At 38.7% G+C, this 20,985-nt stretch overlaps 1 protein-coding gene and 1 long non-coding RNA gene across 4 annotated transcripts in view; one reads left to right on the top strand and one right to left on the bottom strand.

Annotated features, from left to right (window-relative positions):
- The window catches only part of LOC138159992 (uncharacterized), a 13,758-nt gene extending 1,326 nt beyond the window's left edge, over window positions 1-12,432 (bottom strand). For both annotated transcript variants that reach the window (XR_011168040.1, XR_011168041.1), the window contains exons 1-2: window positions 11,867-12,432; window positions 4,969-5,130 (exon numbers count right to left, since the gene is read on the bottom strand). This is a non-coding gene — a long non-coding RNA (uncharacterized lncRNA). The remainder of the gene's footprint in view (window positions 1-4,968; window positions 5,131-11,866) is intronic.
- KIF5B (kinesin family member 5B) overlaps window positions 8,613-20,985 on the top strand; it is a 71,914-nt gene continuing 59,541 nt past the window's right edge. The window contains exon 1 of one of the 2 annotated variants that reach the window (XM_069086446.1): window positions 8,613-9,230. In XM_069086446.1, coding sequence (XP_068942547.1) covers window positions 9,105-9,230 — 126 coding nt within the window. In that variant the 5' untranslated portion in view covers window positions 8,613-9,104. The remainder of the gene's footprint in view (window positions 9,231-20,985) is intronic. The other variant, XM_069086445.1, reaches the window with a different exon arrangement.

Below are 20,985 nucleotides of genomic sequence, written 5' to 3'. Positions count from 1 at the left end.
ATTTACCTGTTTATTAAAATTGCTGTCAATATTCATTAAAATAAGCCCCCCCCCTGAAAATAAGCCCTCTGGTGTTTTTCTGTCCAAAAAAATAATAAGACAGTGTCTTATTATCGGGGAAACACGGTAGTAAGTGCTGGAGAGAAGATTTGAACCCATATGTTCCTAACTTAAAGTTCAATCTCCCATCCACAACGTGTGAGAAATGATATCCTTCTCTCAGAGATGCCCTCTGTAACCTGTAAGATGAGGAAGTTAGACCAGATCAACTCTAAGGTCCTTCCCAGCTCTAGATTTATGCCTTTATGAATGTGGGGTATATAAGAAGGATCTTGTGTCTTTCAATTTACTCAATGTTTTCCCTTGGAAACTCTATTTTTCTATTGCGGTTCATTCTTTTAATTTCTCATGGAAAAAAATTGAGTATTTCTTGGAAAATAAATTACTGTTTCTAAATGTAAGAACACATATGAAACTCTTCATATTAGAAGTTCTAGATTGGGGTGATATTGCAAAAAATGTTAATTTTGTCAATTGTCAAGATCTTCCTAAGCACAAACAACTAAATAATCAGTTATGTCCAGAATTCACACAGAGTTTCTAAACATTTTCTTTGTAGTACTAAAAAAAAAGAAAGAAAGAAATAGCATTAGGAAGCAAGATAGTTCAGATCAAGCCGAATTTGGCAAACCATTCTTTAATCTGCTTCTACATATTGATTTGCAGATTCTGAAGTCTTGACACATACTGTACTTTGATTCTGGTAAATCACATGCTTATTCTCAGCAACTGTCAAAAACATGGGGGTGGGGTAGTGTTGGTGGTGATGGCAGGGAACCTACCTCTGAATTATAGATACTGTACATGGAATTTCCATTTTGATTTGCTAAATCAATTTTTTTAAGTTCAATTTAATCACTTACAATTCTTTTAAATTTGAGTGTAGTCTAATTTTTTTTTAATTCTCCTAAAGTTAGATTGCTAGATGTATGTTACAGAGAAATTCTATAGAAAGGAAAAGGAGAGAGCTGATAATCTCCCATTTGGTTTAAACTATATAATATATTATGTAATTTCCCTGACCTCTCTAAATTAAAATTTGAGGTCTAATTGGAATTCTCTTCATTTTGTAAGTAAATCAGGAAGATGAGTCAACAAGAGTCACTTTTGCATTTAATAGCTTTGTTTCCGTTGTTGACATGAATGAATAAAAAGGTTTTCAATCTAATAACACCCCAGACATAAAGCTACAACTCTTAATTGCATGAATTTTATGCCCTCCTATTGACAACATCTCATAAATGAAGACAATCTTCAGAAACATAGGCCATCCATTTCTATGGTTATGAATAAAGTTTTTGGTGCCCACTTGGGCACCTAAATTGGACACCAATAAATGAGGTGATTATAACATTGTTTTAATATTAATATTATTCAAGCATAACACTTAAATGACATATTTATAGCTCAAGGACCTTGAAAAGCACCACAGTTCCATTTACAGAGTGTACCCACATCTCTGACACAGTAAATAATAATTATTAAAGTGTTTGTGCTGAAACTCAGAGGTGAGGCTGTAGTTGCCCTGATTAAGGCAGTGCCCTTCTGCAAAAGGTTTTAGATTGGGCTTGTTAAAACATGACTATGATTAGAATGGCAGTAACTTTGCCTCCCCATTCCAGAAATAGTCTCCTGTTTTAAAACTTTTCATAATAAAAGCAGTATAATGAAAGACAAGACCTCACAGAGATAACTCAACTTTTGGCAACTATCATAGTGCCAGGTCTCCAAAAGAAGAATAGAAGTTTGAATGCTATCTTTCCAAATAATCTTTTGTTTGACTTCTAATCTTTCAGCACCGTAGCAGTGGTGCAGAACTGAATAGGAAATGGGTAATAATGACACCATAAGGCCCTGCCCAAAGGTTCGTCATTATTAAGGTACGTCTGGAGGAGAAGCCTAGTCTAACTACCAGTTAGAAGAGCTGGAAGTACCAGTACTTTGAGAATGTGTCCTTAGAAAATGGAAATTCCAGACAGACCTTATCTGCTTTGCTTCCTAACCAATCCATTTAACACTGGCTTTTTGTTTGTTTAATTTAGAAAAAAAAATTACTACTAAAGTAATGCTGGATTTGGAGTTGAGTGAAAAGGACTGAACAGCCATTCTTACCATATTCATATTAAAAGTCCTTAGAGATATAGTCTAGATAAGCCTCTAAATGGACAATATGTCAGAAATTCAGGCCTTCAGAGAGGGCCACCTTAATGTCCAATTTGGATTGTTGCTTTAGCAGTTGAGTTAAAAGTGAATGAAATAGCCACAGGGAACATCTTTGAACAAGTTTGCAGGGGGAGGTGTGGGTATGATGCCATGTCAATACAAAATAAAATAAAAGTATAGAATTTAAATAAGTCACACTCTTTCTTTGTATTTGTTTTTAAGCAGAATAACCCAAAGAAGCTGACCACATTTGTCAAATCATATTGTATGAATGTTAGAACAAGCTACATTCTTTTCACTTTCTCATTTATGTGTGTGCATATATGTATGTATATAATATATCCTTCCTTATTATAAAGGAAACTATTGATAATGGGCTTTTCACAAGCAAAAAGGGAGGCTTTAACATGAGCACTCACATAAAGGGTTCAGAATCATGATCCATTCAGTTTAGTTTTGAACCTGAGAAGCACATGTTACGTGGAGGGCATGGCCATCCTTTGATGAACTTCAAAGGTTAGGGAGAGTTCACAGAACTTCCTTCCTTAAATTAGTAAGTATTTCTTAAAGTTTTATTATGTCTAGCACTGGTAGGGATAATAAAATGCATACATTTAAAACATTGTTCCTGCCCTCCAGATTATAATCTTGTTGATACCAAATTATCACTTGTGAAACAGTGAGGAATTAAGCTGAATCATTATGATTATAAGTGTAATAGATATTAACAAAGAAATCAGTATGTTCAGAAAAGGCTTCAGAAAGGAAGTGGGCCAAGAGTTGAGGAAGGGCAGGATTTGGATTTGTTGTTGCTGTTGTTGTTGAATCATTTTTCAGTCAAGGTCAACTTTTCCTGATCCCACATGGAGTTTTTTGGCAAAGATACTAGAGTCGTTTGCCATTTCCTTCTCTAGCTCATTTGACAGATGAGAAAACTGAGACAAACAGGATTAAATGACTTGCCTAAGGTCACACAGCTAGAAAGTGTCTGAGGCCAGAAAGAGGAGTCTTCCTGCCTCCCAGTCTGGTACTTTATGCACTGTACCACCTAGCTACTCCAGGATTTGGATAGGCAGAGGGAAAGATGGAAAATATCCATCGTAGGGGTAAACTAAGCATAGGCACAGAAGTTCAAATAAATTTGATATGTAGGAGGTATAAGGAGGGTCCTGGCTTGGCTAAAGCCTAAACTGAATTAATTATCTTTCTCCCCTAATTCCCCATCTCCTTCCAGATTTCCCTATTACTTTTATGGGCACCATCCTTCTAATCACACAGGCTCAAGCCTTGATTCTTCACTCTCTCTCAACCCTCCTATTCAACCAATTACCAAGGCCTGCCATTTCTACTTTTATAGTATATGCCCCTGTCTTTCCTCTGACATCTGCCCAACGAAGGCCCTCATCACCCCCCACCGAGGTGGCTGGGTGTATAGAATTCAAGTAGTATGGGGAGACTAGAAGAAAGACCATGAAATGGGGGGGACAGTAGCTGTAGGGTAGTGGAAAGTGTCCTGGATTTGGAGTGAGAGGGGCTTTATGAGTTTGGACAAGTCTTAGCCTCTTATACACAGTGGGGATAATTGGGTAATGTACTAAAGTGTACTGCCAACAATAAAGCACTCTACAAATGTCAGTTGTTATTTAAACAGTAAGAGTGAAATGGAGAGGAAGGCATGAATTCTAGAGAAAATTCAAAGGAAGAAAGACTAAGAATGGATGGGAGGTTATGGGAGGTTAGGTCCAGATTGCCATTCATTTATGAATAGATTGTATTCCAAAAGTTGGTTTATAAATTAGTTGTTTGGAACTCAAAGCCCATTTCCCCATAGCGTCTGAAGCATAACACTCTTTAAGCTATACTTAACTATCCCTTGTAATATTGTTTCTGTATAAAAATGGATTCTCTGAGTTGTAACTAACTACTTCAAAGACGGAGGAAAGGAGATGAGGGAGGTAGAGGTGGTTTGTATTCTTCAGGGTACCAATAACTACTTTCTACATCAGCCTAAGAAAACATAATTCAAATCAGAGGACAGTAACCCCCTTGGAAAGTAAAGACCTCAGATAAAGATGAAGTCTAAGTGTTTTTACATGTCATTGTCAAGTTGGTTATTAACAAATCAGGGACAGGGGAAGAAGGAAGAATTCAAGACTACTCCAGAGTATTTAGTGTAAGAGCCTGAAGGAATAGTATTATATCTAATAGAACCTGGGTACTTCTGAAGGTAGTTACTGGGGGGGGGGGGGGGAAGAGATGATAACCCACATGTATAAGGTCCTGTAAGGCATAATGTCTTTAAAACACTTTTCTTACAACACAAGATATTCAGTAAATGTTAGCATCATCTTTATTTTATAAAAGAGGGAACAGAGGCTGTGAGAGGTTAAGTAAATCGCCAATCTACTACTTATATGAGATGGGATTTAAATCTAGCTTTGCTGCTTTCAAATCAACACTCAAACTCTTACATCACATTGCCCCTCTCTGAGTTCACAGAATCTCAGTGAATGAATAAATGTAGGAGGCTTGCCATGGATTGGGGACTGGCTGACCAAACTATGGCACATGGATGTAATGGAATATGACTCTACTGTAAGAAACCTTGAATATGAAAGATGTAGAGAATTGTGAGAAAATTTAGAAGCAGAACCCTAAAAACAATATGCACAATGACTGCAACAATGCAAATGACAAGAACAAAAACCAAAACTGAACACTATAATTATAATGACCAAACCTCACCTGGAAAAAAAGGAGATGGAAAATCCACCTCTCTCTTCTTACAGCCTTAGAAGACTATGGGTGTGGAACAAGGCTTCTGTTGTCAGACTCAAGGGAAGTGTAAGTTTTGCTGAACTGTTTTTTTTTCCTGTTTTTAAAAATCCTTTGTGAAGAGGAATGGCTCTGTGGGCAGGAGGGGGAAGGATATAGTCAGAAATAAAGTTGATAAAAAAGACATGTTTGGATGGTGAGTAGCTTCCTTAGTAAACCATTATGGACCTCTTTTTTTTTTTCTTTTTAATTCCACCGATGATGTGATTTCATCTGTGTAGTGAGCTTCTGGTGAGTAACATCCTCTATCAGTGCAGATCAGGGCCTTCTGGGTAATTTACGAGTCTCAGAATGTTGCCGGAGGCACTGGCAGGTGATGTGACTTTGCACGGGTTTTTACAGTCAGATGTGTCAGTGGCAGGATTTCAACCAAGGTCTTCCTGACTTTAAGGCCAGCTCTCTACTATACTACCATGCCATAGTAATACTTTATTAATTTAGTGGGAAACTTTTTAAAAACTCATTTTACTTTATGCCTCTAGTCCACTTGAAGAAGTGCCCTCTATATATTTATTATTCCACAGTATAGACTAGTGACTAGAGAGCATCCAGAAAACCTGGATTCAAATCTTGGCTCTGATGTTTTTTACTAGCTATGCAATACCCACAGATTACTTAATCTCTCTGACCCTGTAACTTCATCTGTACAATGGGAATAAAATCTATAGCATCTAGCTTATAGAGTTGGTATTGTGAGGGTCAAGTGATGAGTGTGTGTGTGTGTGTGTGTGTGTGTGTGTGTGTGTGTGGGTATATACATATGTATATATACATATATATATAATGGTACCTATTATCTGTGCTAACTCATTTCCCTTTTTCTTTATCTATATTTCTTTGGCAAACATCTTCATTTTACCTGCAGTAAGGTGTGTGTATGTAGTGTATGTATGTGTGTGCGTGTGAGTGTTCATGTGCATGTGCACGCATGTGAGTGTTCATGTGTGTGTGTGTGTACGGGAAGGCAACTCTCTTTTTGCTTCCTTTTTGTCTTCTTTCATCTCCAATCTGGGCCTTTTCCAACACTTCCCCCTAAGACTAGAATATAAAGCCACAAAACCTCCAATCCTTTCTTTGCTCCAGAAAACCCAACCTGATAAGGGAATGCTTCAACTATTTCTCTCCCTACTTGGAAAGGAAACATTTCTTTTGTACAGTCTTTGATTTAAACAAACTATTTTTTTAAAAAGTGATGTTAACTGGAAGTGACCCCTAAACAGAAAGTTATATGACTGGGTCAACTGTGCTTTCTTATGACCTGCTGCCCCCTCTATTAATAATAACTAACATTTGTGTAGTGCTTTAAAATTTGCCTTAGGTCATGCCTACTGCTCATCACCTTCACTCTTACACACATGCTGCTGAATGAAGATGGAGAAAAGCACACAACTATTTTGTGTCCACTACAAATTTGTTACACAATCTCAGTTGGGTCCTCACTGATGCTAGGCAATCCTATTATGCCCCCCTTATCAACTCACTCTCTCACTCTCACCAGCAGCTCTTCCAAATCCTTTTTATCACTCTTCAAAACTCAGAGTCCTCCCTCCCCAAACTGTCTCAGATAAGAATTTTGCCTCACATTTCATAAAAAGAATTGAGGCCATTTACCATGAGCTCTCTCTTCTCCCCTCTTCCTTATTTCCTATCACTCAGAAGCCTTTTGCCACCATCTCCTCTTTCACTCCTGTCTCACATGATGAATGTAGCCTTACTTCTTAAAAAGGCTAGCCCCTCTATTTGTCTGAGCGATCTTATTCCTCCCCTTTTCCCCCAACAGATTACCCCCTCCGTTACCCATTCTGTCACTTATTTTCAATCTCTCCCTGTCTACTGGTTCATTCCCTACTGACTACAAGCATGTCCATATCCCCTTCATCTGAAAAGAAACTGTGGACCCTTTCATCCCTGCTACCGCCCCATAAATTGTCTGCTCTTTGTGGCTATGCTTCTTGAAAAGGCCATCTATGCCAGTGCCTACACTTTCCCTACTCTCACCTCTCTTCTTAATCCTTTACAATCTGACTTCTAACCTTATCACGCCACGGAAATGATTCTCTCCCAAGTTACTAATGATCGATTGTTGCCAAATCTTAGCAGCCTTTTCTCACTCCTCATTCTCTTTGACTCTGCAGCCTCTGATCACCTTCTCTTCCTTCATACTCGCTCTTCTCTCTAGGTTTTTGGAATGCCATTCTCTCCTGACTGTTTTTTCTCTGTCTCCTTTGCTGGATTCTCCTCCAGATCATGCCTTCTGACTCTTAAGTGTCCCTCAAGGTTCCATCCTGGGTCCTCTTTTCTTCTCTATACTGCTTCACTTGGTGATCTCATCAGCTCCCCTGAAGTTAATTACCACCTCTAAGCTGATGATTCTCAAATCTACTTATTCTGCCCCAGCTTCTCCACTGACTTCCCATCCCACATCGCCAACAGCCTTTCTGATATCTCAACCCATATTCAATGCCTAGCCAACATAGCAAATATATTCTTCCATCCAGTAACATTGGCCTTCTGGCAGTTCCACAAACAAGACATTCCATCTCTTGGTCTTGGGCATTCTATCTGGCATTCCCCATGCCTGGAATGCTCTCCCTCCCCATTTTGACCTATTAACTTCCTTAAGTTCCAACTGAAAACCCACTTTCTGCAGGAAGCCTCCCAGAACCCCTCTTAATTCCAGTGTCTTCCTATCCCTCCCCCCGCCCCATATAGTAGTTTCTTTGTTGCCTCTCCCATTATTAGACTGTGAGCTTCTCTAAAGCAGAGATTGTCTTTTGTCTCTTTTTATCCCCAACCTTAGCACAGTGCCTGGTAGACAGTAGGTGCTTCATAAATGTTTATTGATTGATATTGTTTTCATATGATTTGATCCTCACAACCCTGAGAGGTAGGTGCTATTATGTTCCCAGATTTACAGAGGGGGCAACTGAGGCTTGAAAGTGACTCGTCCAGGATCACACAGCTAACAAATGTTGGAGTTAGGATTTGAATTCAGGTCTTCTTCAGTACAAGTTTGGCATTCTATCCATTGCCCCAGCTATTTTACTTACTCTTAAATAAAAAATATAATGGGGGGGAGGGGGAATCTAATTTTAAAAGTTCAGTTGTCATAAAAAAGTATTATTGGTGAAAAATAAAAATCAAATTAGAAAGGTCAGTTGTCATAAAAAGGTATTATTGGCACAAAAAATCAAATTTAAAGAGTTCAGTTGTCATTAAAACGTATTATTGGTAAAAAAAAAATCAAATTAAAAAAGTTTAGTTGTCATAAAAAAGATATTATTCGTAAAAAAATAAAATTAAATTAAATGGTTCCGTTGAGTCATAAAAAGTAGGGTATCACTTATAAAAAAACCCAGCTCAGCAGAGCCAGACGTTTCTGGTATACCCCCGAGACCTAGGAGAAGCCGGGCAGGAAGAAGAGTGGCTAGGAGTTGGCCAGGGTGAGGGGGAGGGAGCAGAGGAAAGGAGAGCGGCCTCTCACGCCTGCGCCCTAGCCCCACCTCGCTCCCTCGCTTCCCGGGCTCACCGCCGCCCAGAGTGGGGCGGCTGCGCACTGTATACAGGCTGGGGCCGGGCGGGCGAGCAGTCCCAAAGCCGGGCGGGTGGGCGAGCAGAGCAGAGCGGAGCCGAGCTGGCACGGGCTGAGCCGAGCCAAGCCCTGCCTGTCGTTCTGGGCCCAGGGAGGAGGCCACGCTCCCAGTTTCGCGGGACTTTCCTTCGTCTCCGCCGCTCTCTCTGCCAGGGGTGGGAACGCCGCCGGACACGCCGGACGCTTTGCCGGTAGCCGCCGCCATGGCCGCCATATTGAATCGGAAGTGAGGCGGGAGGGGGCCGAGGCGGCTGCCGGCGCCGGCGCCGGAGGTTGGAATCGCTCTTCCCGGCCGCCCCCGCCCCAGGGGAGCCCGGCCCGGCCCGGCGCTCGGCGAGGAGCGCAGCGACTCAGTCGGCGGAGCGCGGCCCCAGCGCACGGCCCTCTCTGTCCGGGACTCTGAGGCTGAGCGGCGGGGAGGGGCTCCGGGCCTCGGGCCCCGGCCGCCAGGAAGATGGCGGACCCGGCCGAATGCAACATCAAGGTGATGTGCCGCTTCAGGCCCCTCAACGAGGCCGAGATGGCCCGGGGCGACAAGTACGTCGCCAAGTTCCAGGGCGAGGACACCGTCATAGTCGCGGTGAGTGTCCGCCCTGCCCGGTCCTGTCCGGCCCCTCCCGGCTCGGGCAGGGGGGGAGGGGGAGAGGCCAGGGTGCTGGGCGGGGGGCACTGCAGCCTCCCTCTCCCCGGCCCTTTCCGTCCGGGACCCCGGTCAGTTCTGGGGGATTCGAGTTGCGCGCACGATGCCAGCTACTTGTTGGTCCCCGTTGAAAATTGTGCCTGTCACTTTTCTTCTGGGTCCTGGGGGCGGGGGGAGGGGCTGGAAATTAACATTCCAGCTAGCACTGAGGTCTGCCCGCTCCAGCACCGCCACCCCGACCCTACACGGTTTGCTTCTTTTAACGAATGTAATGCTGTTAGCCATTTGTTCCAACTAGCCGCAGAAGAACGGGGCAGCTTTCTGTCGAAATCCGGCTGCCAGATTTCTTTAGACAAGAAATAGCGAAGTGATCTGAAAGGGATAGGTCCTTCCCCCTGACCCCACCCCCAGTCTTTTCCCTCTTTGTCGAGAGGAAACTTAACCGAGTTTTAAATTTTCATTTCACAAAGGTAATACTGTTTTGTTACAGTTTGACCAAAGGAAACTCTTCGCTAGAACAGAATTGATCTGTTAACTCGACCTTGTTTTCATTTAATTAGATACATACTTGAAAATGTAGCCAAGCTGTCCCATGCAGCCCAGGCCTGCCACAAAGGAAATTACAAAGTTACTTGGTGAAGGGAAGTCTGCCGACTAGAGCTGTTACAGTTTCTATCTACATCAAGATGCTGGTAGTGACTAAGCTTTCTCTTGAAAAGAGGCTGAGACATCGAAGTTGGTTTAGAATAGTGTGCTGGACTAAATATTTAGGAATACTTTATGCCTTGCCATATACGTGATGACCCTAAAGTGGGTGGTAATGTGCCTACGTTGAACTGGTAAAGACTTAATTCTTGTTTTCCTGATGGTGCCAGGGCAGTCTGTAATACTGGTTAATTGTTTTATATTTTAACTTATGTTAATTTTAGCTACTGACATTCCATATTTAATAATACATTTAGGGCAGTTTAATTTAGAAGGAAAGTTAGGGTCATTTTTAGCTTTCAGAATAGTGGAGAAGTTTTAAAATCTTAAAATACATGGTAAAATGTTTTATCCTGTCTCTTTTCCCCCATTTGGTCTTCCCAAATTCAACTTTAGAAAATGAATGACAGCTCTAAAATGGTAGCTTTTCAGTGTGGTCCAGGCCTTTGGCAAACAAAATTGACCAACTGCCAACAGATGGCATGTTGAAGGGCTTGATGTTAGTCTAATTCTTAGTTGATAGATCCTCAGATCAAAAACTTTGGCTGCAAATTTGAAGAAATGAATAAGTATTTAGGCTTGACTCAGGAGAAGGCACCTTCCAGAAAAGGACGTGTATAAGATATATTACATAATAAATTATAACCTTTTTTCTTGTAAATTTATTCTTCACATGTTATGTTCCAGGATTGTATTTGTTAATGTTAGTATTTTTCCTAGAATTTGGTGTTCATAAATGTAATAAAATTAAGTTGGAAATTTTCTTTACATTAGAATATCAGACACAGTGTGAAGAAAAAGTTAGAAGAAATTATTGAATATTGTCCCTAATAGGCATAGATGCCTTAATATTTCACTCTTTAAGATTTCCTTGGTGTTAACAAATGGAAATAGTTGGGCAAAAAACCTTAGGTGACTGAATACGAATCAGTCATGAATAATTGGGAAGATCTGGCATTTAGATAAACTAAGAAATAATTTTATTTTGTTTGAAAAAATACAATACAAGGGATTGAAGAAATGCAAGTAGAGCTTTGAGATTTGATTACAAGGGCTTAAGAACTGACATTTATTATCAGTACATTATATTAGTTCTTGATTTAGAGTAGCTTATTTTCTCTGGATATTCCTAGGAGTTATATTTTCCTCAAAACCAAAGTCTTGTATCTTTGGTGAATTTTAGTAAATAGATTACTTTTTTAAAGTAGGTAGTTAAATGTTTCATTTCTTTACTTAAAGTTTCTCTAAAAGTAACCATTAGTTTGACATATTAGTTTTCCTAAGTCACACTGGTTTATTCTTAGACATGTTTCCATTCAACTCAACTGAAGAAGTAATAGTGAAAGGTACAAGGATACAAAGACAAACATATGAAATAGCTCTTTTCCTTTTAAGGAGTTACATTCTTCTAGAAAAATTGAAATATTAGAACAGTCTGAATGCAGGTATGGAAATTAATATAAGAATCCTACCTTTCTTCATCATTCATTTTCCATTACTCCATACTTAAATACCTTCCTATGCTTTTCATAGATAAATGACTAATCTGCACACAAATCAGTCTCATTTATAGTAACTTGGTCCCTATGTAGTGCTTGTCTGTTTCCTGATTTGTCATTCCTACAGGTGCAGTACATATAATGAATGATAAGGTTGCTAAATGAATATGATAAAAGAAATTTCAGCTAGCATAAAGTTTAATACCTGCATTGCCCTCTGAGTCTTAGGAAAATAAATGATTATAGTTCACAGAATTAACGTATTTTGATTTTTGCCTTTATATTTGAAAAATAAGACTTGATCCTACATAGAAACAACTTGTTTAGTCACAGAAAGCTTGCTTAAACATCAATTAGAAAAACAATTCCTACCTGTTTGGGCAACATTAAGGTGGAGGAGCATGCTGGTTTGCATCACTCTTAGTGCCTTTGCTGTATAGGAGAAACTAGGCATGTAGACATAGAGAAAGTAGGCTCCCTTAAAACAACAGAAAAATGAATAGGAAAAAGTACTTCCTACCTGTTGTTTCACCAGTTAGGTGTGGAGCATGCTAGTTTGCATCACTTTGCTAAGCAGCATTCCTTTTATGGTGAATGACTTCACACTGTAGAGTCTGCCAGAACCAAGTATAGGCAGTTGTAGCTTTTGAAATGAGAGGTGGATAAAACTGATTAAGTCATCTTAGCCATTCCCTTGCCTGCAGAGAACAGAGTTGCTTCTTTTCGAAGTGCTTGGTTTGTTTTTGATGCTTCTGGCTAGCCCAAGAGGGACATTTGAAAGAGTAGTAAATAGATAAGTAGGTAGTAAAGAGAGAGGTTTTTCCCTTGAAGAAGGAGTACTGTCTAGACATATGTATTGTTTTTTTTAACAAGAACTTAAAAAAAGTTGGTTTCTATTGAAACATCAAGTAAAGGGATATAGGGTTGTGGTATTTAAATCATAGTTGTTTTTTGGATTCACCACAGTATCAACTTTAAAGTGAGGGAAACCTCATGTAATAGACTCCTGAGTTATATGAATAGATGATCTCTATTTAGAGTTCCAGATGAAGGCTCCACATTTGGCATTCAGTTTAGTCTATATGGATGTGTGAGAAAGAATCATAATGTATAAGAAATGTAGGCTACAAACATAGTCCAGGTAATTGACCCATTTCCTTACTTTTTCACTTGACTCCCAGCCATGTGAATTCATCTTGTGACTAAGTGCCTTATAATCTGAAAAAGGAAATCTGAAACTGATTATGTCTGAAGAAGATAGGTAAAGGGAAAAGCTCCGTAATATGTATATCTGAGGGCATGCCTGTAGCTACGAACCAGGTTCTAGAGTATGTGCTTGTCAGAAGTTTGAGTTTTCTGTTGTTCACACTTCAATTGGAAAGCTGTTAAAGAAGTTTTCAGTGGCTCTCTATTGCCTATAGGATAAATTGCAAAATGTGGCATTAAAGCCTTTTACAAGTGTGGTTCCAGCCTACCTTTCCAAACTCATTTCATATTACTTTCTTTTTCATACTCTGTTTTGTTCCAGTTTGACAAATCTTTGCCTCAAGGCTGGTCCACCTCCTTTTCATTGATATTTCTGACACTGTTTCTTGAGTGTAGATCATTAATGGAAGTATGCTTAAATGCGCTTGCCCCTTCTCGCTTGGCTATCAGAGAAATTTTCATGTAAATATCATTTTTGAATTTTTTAATCTTTAAAGTGAGGGGTTTTTAAACTATTGAATTAGATATACTCTTCCCTCCCATTTATTCCACATATCCAGTCAAGTCTTGTCATTTCTACCTTCACATCTCTCCTCTATGTCCCCTTCTCTTCCCTTACATAACTGCTGCCCTGCTGCTGGCTTTCCTCTCCTCATGCCTGGAGAACTATAATAGCTTCTCCTCACTCCATTCCATTCTCCATTCAGCTGCCAAAGTGATCTTCCTAAAGCACTTCTGACAATGTTACCCCACTTCCCTCCCCAAAAAAAACTCCAGTGGCTTCCTGTTACCTCCACTCCAGAGGCTCTTCCCAGTCCCTCCTCACTCCTCCCACTCGTAGCATTATCCTTCTGAGATTATCTTCCATTTATACTGTATATCTTGTATATGTCTGTTTATTGTGTGTATACATCTTTTTTTTGCATGTTGTCTCCATTAGTGAGCTCTTAGCAGATAGGAGCTGTTTTTACCTTTTGTTGAATCCCCAGCCCTCAGCACAGTACCTCTGGAACATAGTTAGTTGTTAATAGATTGTTGTTGTCTAATACACCAAACATGATCAGTAATCATAAAGCTTCTTAAATTGCTTTCTAAGTATAAAGTATCTTTTATGTAAAGCCATTTAATGCCCCAGACAAGAAACTCAAATGGATGTGTCCTTTCTACTGTGCTGATGGCTTCCAGTCCATGCCTGTTTTCCTTTCCCAAGCCACCTGTCTGCTCCACCTTTTTGACATAATGTTTAGAATGAGTACAATACCAGTATGTCACAAAGTATTTTAAACTTTAGAAGTTAAAACAATTAAAAAAAAAACAAAAGAGCACTTTTGAACAACTAGAACTTCATTAGCCATCATGGTTGCAGAGTGAGAAAGTCTTCTGTTTCTTCCTGGTTTGAATTGTGAGGTATACTCTTGAGTTTTAGTTGTCATTTCTGTGTCTTTGCACTGTTTTTTTTTCTTTCCCCCCTTTTTTAAAGAGGGTACTGAATCTAAAATGTAACATAGAAATCACAGATGAAGGAACTAAGTTATACTGGCTGATAGAGGGAGCACTTGTTCAGGATTCCAAGAATAAGTTTAAAACCCTGACTCTTGGCCTTGTGATTTCTACCAGATTATTAAAACAAGCAACTTTAAAAAAAAAATCCTTGAGTAGATAAGGTCTTTAAAACTGGAATAAAGTCCAGAACTGTCAGTTTTGATTCTAAATGTTTCATGGCCCCAGTTTTTTTAAAAAAGATCTCTCCATCCTCCCTTTCTATTTCTGCTGCCACCCCACCCCCCATTTGTACCCCATACCTTACACCTGTATTTCTTGCACTTGTTTCTTAACGGATATATCTGCTTCTCTGCTTTCCACCCCTCATATTGGCCAGGTTAATCTGCCTAAAGAATTGCTATGGTTGTAAATGTTTTAGAGGTATTTCTATAAAGTCTTTAATGGTTTTTTTTTTTACTTTTGCCTGTTGCCTACAGAATAAAATCCAAACTCCTTATTCTGGCACTTAAGGCGATCTGGCTCCAATTTACCTTTTCAAAGTCTTTCTTAATGCTCCCCTATGTTTCGTTTTTTCTTTTCCTTTCTGTAAAAATTTTTTTCTTATATTTGTTCATTTTGAACTTAAAAGACAAAAAAAGAACATTTCCAGGAATATAGCACAACATAAAAAAGGATTCAATAAACAATCATGAATTTCTATTTAACACTGTTTACTTTTTTTTTAAAACTATATAATACTAGACTTTGTTTTCAAAGCTGCACTGCTTTTTGTGCTTCCTTCTAAGTTTTCTTTTGTTCTCTGCAGTGTCACTCCCCTGACTTTAACTTTATATTCTGAGCAATCAGGACATCTTATTATCTGACTGAAATATGCCAGGCTTTCTGAAACCTTCTTTACTTCTCATGGCCCTGCCTATTGAAATCTTACTCATCTTTTAAGGCCCAGTTCAAATTCTGGCCTTAGATCTCTGATCCTGTGATTCAGATGCTTCACCTCCATATTGCTTTCTCTGATCACTAAAGCCACAAGTAATTCCACCTCACTGAGTACTCTTATATATAACTGTTAGTTTGTACCTCTTACATAGCACTTAGCAAACATCTTTGTATTGTAACTACTTGAATACACTTTAAAATTCTGAGTAGAGTGTACTCTTTAAAGACAAGATATCTGATCTTACTTGTCTATCTCACTATGCCTTGCACATACTAGGCTTTGAATGAATAGCATAAATATAATGTAAAACAAATTATTTTAGTTCTGTATAGAAAGCTTGTTTTCACTTCCAGAGTTCATTATAGTTGTAAGATTGTGTATTAAATGTATTTATTTCTTTTGTTAAAGTTTTTTAGAGGAAAAAAAATAAAGTTTTTTAGAACTAAGAAATTGAATTTTTGTTCTTTTTATAGTTTCAACATTACAATTAAAGAATGAAAGTATTGAAATTTTCTTTGGATTTCTGTATAACAATGCTATGAATCTTTTTTTTTCCTAAAAGAAATGTTTTAGTCTTTACTTTGGAAGGGTTGAAAAATAAAGAACAATATAATTGGCTGTTTCTGTGAGGATTTTTTTTTGGCCAAAGAATTTTTTAAATCATCAAAACAGTTCATTGTCCTTTGTTCTACTGAATTAGCCATAATAAATTTTTATTGAAATTTTAAATGGACTCTAGTAAGGGATTTTTTAGAAAAGTAGGATAAAACTGAGTAAATGTCTTCATGATGAAGTATTGAAGGATCTTGAAACATCAGAAGTTTCTACTTACAGGACGATATTCCTTATTCCTCATACAATCCATAAAGCATCCAAAATAAAAGATATTCAGGACCTACTTCACTGACAAGTTTGGTTTGCCTTAATTACCATTTCCCTCTATCATTTTTATCAGTCAGTCAGTAAACATTTATTAAGCACCTACTGTGTGCCAGGCACTGTGCTAAGTGCTGGGAGTGTTTTCTGTCAGTTAACTCTGACTTTGGTTAAGTTTGAACTATTAGGAGGCTAGTGATTACAGTTGTCTTGCTGAATGACTTACTTGCTTTTTCCTTCTAGAATTTTTAAAAAGTTTTTCCAACTTAATTCTGACAGAATAGAGGTAAAGCCAAGTGAATATTTTCTTCCCTGCTTCCATTTTCTCCTATATATTCTTCTTAAGAGGTTTTAAAATTCTTTAATTCTCATTGACTCATGTTGTATCTGACCCTCTTAGTATTAGTAATCAAGAGCTGACTGCTTTTTTAAATAGCATAGATTGAATTATTTAAATACTTGATTCACAATAATTGCTTATTTATGTAGCACTTTATAATTTACAAATTACTTAAAACAATCCAGTAAATATAAATACAGTAGCAACCTAAACAATATAATTGGCTACTTCTTTGAGAGTTTTTAGACATACAAAAATTACACTTATTTGTTTACTCTATATAGTGAGCACTCTTCTCAATATTTGTTGTTTTGATGTTTAAGAAGAAAAAAGTTTGTAGAATTTTTCAAATTCCGTTAAATATACCCATTGGTTAATACATTGTCAGTATTTTCTTTGTGGCCAGGGAAGGTAGGATTCAAGATATTTTGTGTTCTCTCTGTTTGGGGGAGGCAGATTGCCAAGATTTTTTTCTAAGTAGATGGAGACACAAAAGCAGACAGGTTGAAGATTCACTATTTCTTTCAGCGCTAGGAAAATGTTTGAGAGCTATTTTAATTCCGTTTTCCTTAATGAAGATAATGAGATAAATTTTAATTATGTTGTGCCACAGGTGTGTGTGAGTTGGACTTGTGCAGTAATAATAATACCTCATAATTATATAGCGCTTCAAAGTTTATAAAGTACTTTCCTCAGAACCCTGTAAAATAAATAGTATAAATATTATACCCACTTTACAGATAAAGATACTGAGTTTTGTAGAAGCAAAGGGACTTACATGGTTATCCATTTAGTGAGTGTCAGGGATAGGATTTGATCCAGTTTTCCATTTATTATCAAATAAGATTAAGTCTACTCTGTCGTCTGTTTTTTGTTTCTGTTCTCTACCTCCATATAGATAGGGTCTTCATTTGTGGGTCACTATTTTTTACTAGGCTTGTGGTTGTTGAGGGCAGATACTGTGTTTTATTCTTCTTTGTATCTCCTACAAAGGTTACCACAGTGCATTTCCTATAGTAGGCTCTTAGTAATATTTGTTGAATGAATGATTGGCCAAGATTTCTAGTAGATAACAAGGAATATATTATTGTTTTCCATCTTAAATAGCAGACTAAGTGGGTTTGAAAGGGCTTACTGCAAATATTCTACTGCTTTGTCTCATAGCTGCTGATAATTTAATTGTTTTTTTTTTTTTTAAGCAATTGGGGTTAAGTAACTTGCTCAAGGTTACACAGCCAGTTATTATTATTTTTGTGTGGGTGCCGAGTATCAAGGCCGGAACCAATCCCAGGTCTCCCGACACTGGGGCCAGCACTCTTACTCACTGCACCAACTGGCCGCCCCAATTTAATTGTTTTCTTTATTATGCTTAGCTCTAGTTGGTGGCACTTGACATTTGTATTATTTACAGCTCTCATTGTACCAGCACAGCCTTGGTTTAAATGACCCTAAATTATTTTTCTAGTTATATTGGAATATAGCATGGCATGGGCAAGGACCTTAGGGAGCATCTTGTCCAGTGCCTCTAATTTACAGGTGAGGAAACTGAAATAGAGGATTATAGATTTAGAGGTAAAAGGGATTGTATTATAGTCCATTGAGTCCAACTTTATTTTACAGCTAAGGAAATTGGTGTCATCTGAAGAGTTAGGAGACTTATCCTCTTAAATCATACAACTAGTGATGTTCGTGATCATTCAATAAATGGTCCCTTAGGTGCAGCTCTGGCTCCCACCTCCTCCAATTCATGTAAAAAATGACTCTAAACAAACTTTGGAGCTACAGAACCCACAAAATGACACAGAGAAGCTAACCTCCCACTGAGGACAGCCCGCCAGGCCAGCACAGCGCTCTGGGAGCCGACCCCAGCCCCGAAAGAGCCAGAGGTTTTAGCCTGACTTCAGATCACCAGCAGCTGTGGCGGTTTCCAGAATTATCAACACATAGTTGCTAACGACAAAGTGAGAGGTCAATGCAGTGTGGACTTTGGGACCTGGGAATTCGGAGTACCTTTGCCCCCAGGGTGAGAAGTGACTGAGGGGCCCCTGGCAGTGCAGCTGCCCCCTCATGGCTGCTTCAGACCTCCTGGTCAGCAGATTGTAGGGGGACCAATCAACCAGTCTGAGGGGTAATGGATTATGCTTTAATCTACTTGGATCTGGATTGCTGTGGAGGTACTGGGGTGCGTGAACAGTCTGCCAGAGTGTGTGGAGGCTTCAGAGAGGGCACCCAATTAATACCTCCAGCAGCTGCTAAAATCCCGGGGTTTGGGATAAAGCTCCCGTTTCTGGTAGCAGAGTTCTGTGGTGGCAAAAGGCTCAAAAGTCAAGTAATTGAGTGGCAACATGAGCAAGCAAAGGAAGAAAAGCAAACAGAGCGACCCAACTTTACCCTCCTATTTTGGGGACAAAAAGGATCAGAGCATGAAACAGGAGGAAGACAGTGAAGTCAGAACTCCTGCACCAAAATCTTCCAAGAAAAATATGAGCTGGTTACAGGCCATAGAGAAGCTTAAAAAGGATTTTGAAAATCAAATAAGAGAAATGGAGGAAAAATTGGGAAGAGAAATGAGAATGATGCAGGAAAATTATGAAATGAGAGTCAACAACCTGACTGAAAAAAATAACACCTTAAAAAATAGGCTAACTCAGATGGCAAAAGAGGCTCAAAAAGTCAATGAGGAGAAGAATGCCTTAAAAAGCCAAATTTGCCAGATGGAAAAAAATCTCAAAAGCTCACTGAAGAGAATCATTCCTTCAGAATTAGATTGGAGCAAATGGAAGCTAGTGGCTTTATGAGAAATCAAGATACTATTAAACAGATCCAAACAAATGAAAAAATAGAAGGCAATGTGAAATATGTCATAGGGAAAACCACTGACCTGGAAAATAGATCCAGGAGAGATAATTTAAAAATTATTGGACTACCTGAAAGCCATGATCAAAAAAAGACCTAGAAATCATCCTTCAAGAAATTCTCAAGGAAAATTGCCCTGATGTTTTATATAGAGCAATATAGAGGTTGAAAGAGTCCACTGATCACCTCCTGAAAAAGATCCCAAAAAGAAAACTCCTAGGAATATTATAGCCAGGTTCCAAAATTCCCAGATCAAGGAGAGAATATTACAAGCAGCCAGGAAGAAACAATTTGAATATTGTGGAAACACAATCAGGATAACTCAGGACCTAGCAGCTTCTACATTGAGGGATCGAAGGGCTTGGAATATGATATTCCCGAGAGCAAAGGAGCTGGGATTAAAACCAAGAATCACCTAACCCAGCAAAACTGAGTATCATGTTCCAGGAAAAAATGTGGTCATTCAGTGGAATAGAGAGGACTTTCAAGCATTCTTGCTGAAAAAATCAGAGTTGAATAGAAAATTTGACATTCAGATACAAGAAGCATGAGAAGGTAAACGGGAAAAAAATCATAAGGAACTTATCAAAGTTGAACTATTTATATTCCTACATAGAAAAATGATAATTGCAACTTATGAAACTTTCTCAGTATGAGAATAGTTGAAGGGAATAGAAATGTGTGTGTATACGTGTGTGTGTGTGTGTATATATATATATATATATGTCTATATAGGAGGGTATATGGGCATATGAATACAACCTACCGATTGAATAGGAAGGGATGATACCTAAAAGGGGAAATTAAGAGGTGAGAGAGGAATATAATGGGAGGAGATGGGGAGGGACAGAATGGGGTAAATTATGTCATATAGAAGAGGCAAGGGGAAATTGTTACAATGGAGGGGAAGAACAGGAAGGCAAAAGGAAATGAGTCAACTTTATTCTCATTGAATTTGGCTTAGGGAGGGAATGACATGCACACTAAATAGGGTATCTCACCCTACAGGAGAATAGAGGGGAAGGGGAAGAGAGGGGGTATGATGGAAGGGAGGGCAGGCTGGGGGGGAGGGAAGTTGGAAGCACTCACTTTTGAAAAGGGCAGGATCAAAGTAGAGAATACAACAAGTGAGGTGTGAGATAGGATAGAGGGAAATGTAGTCAGTTTTTCACAGTATATCCACTATGGAAATGTTTTGCATAGCTACACATGTACAACCTATATTGAATTGCTTATCTTCCCAGTGAGGGTGGGTGACAAAGGAGGAAGGGAAAGAATCTGGAATCCAAAGTTTTAAAATCAAATGTTTAAAAATATATGTACATATTATTATTATTTTTCATGTAACTGGAAGATGAGATATACGGGCACTGGGGCACAGAGATCCACTGTGCCCTACTGGAAAGTCGAAGGGGGGATGGGGGAAGATATGGAAGAGAGCAGATTGGGGGAGGGTATATTCAGTGGGAATGCTGTTTTGGGGTGGTGGGTAGGGAAAATTGGGGAGAAAATTTGTAACTCAAAATCTTGTGGAAATGAATGATGTAAACTAAAAAAATTTTATTCCCTCCTCCAATCTGCTCTCTCCCATATTTTCTCCCATACCCCTTTCGACTTTTTCAGTGGATCTCTATGTCCCAGTGCCTGTATATCTTATTTCTCAATTACATGTAAAATAGAATTAATAATAGTATATATATATATATATGAATATTTGATTTTAAAACTTTGAATTCCAGATTCATTCCCTTCCTCCCTTGACACCCACCCTTA

Source organism: Petaurus breviceps, unplaced genomic scaffold (genome assembly GCF_028583685.1).
Source record: "Petaurus breviceps papuanus isolate PSGF00001 unplaced genomic scaffold, PetGlider_PUasm1.0 178, whole genome shotgun sequence".
In the NCBI taxonomy this organism is placed as follows: Eukaryota; Metazoa; Chordata; class Mammalia; order Diprotodontia; family Petauridae; genus Petaurus; species Petaurus breviceps.
This window is presented reverse-complemented; position numbering and strand designations above follow the sequence as displayed.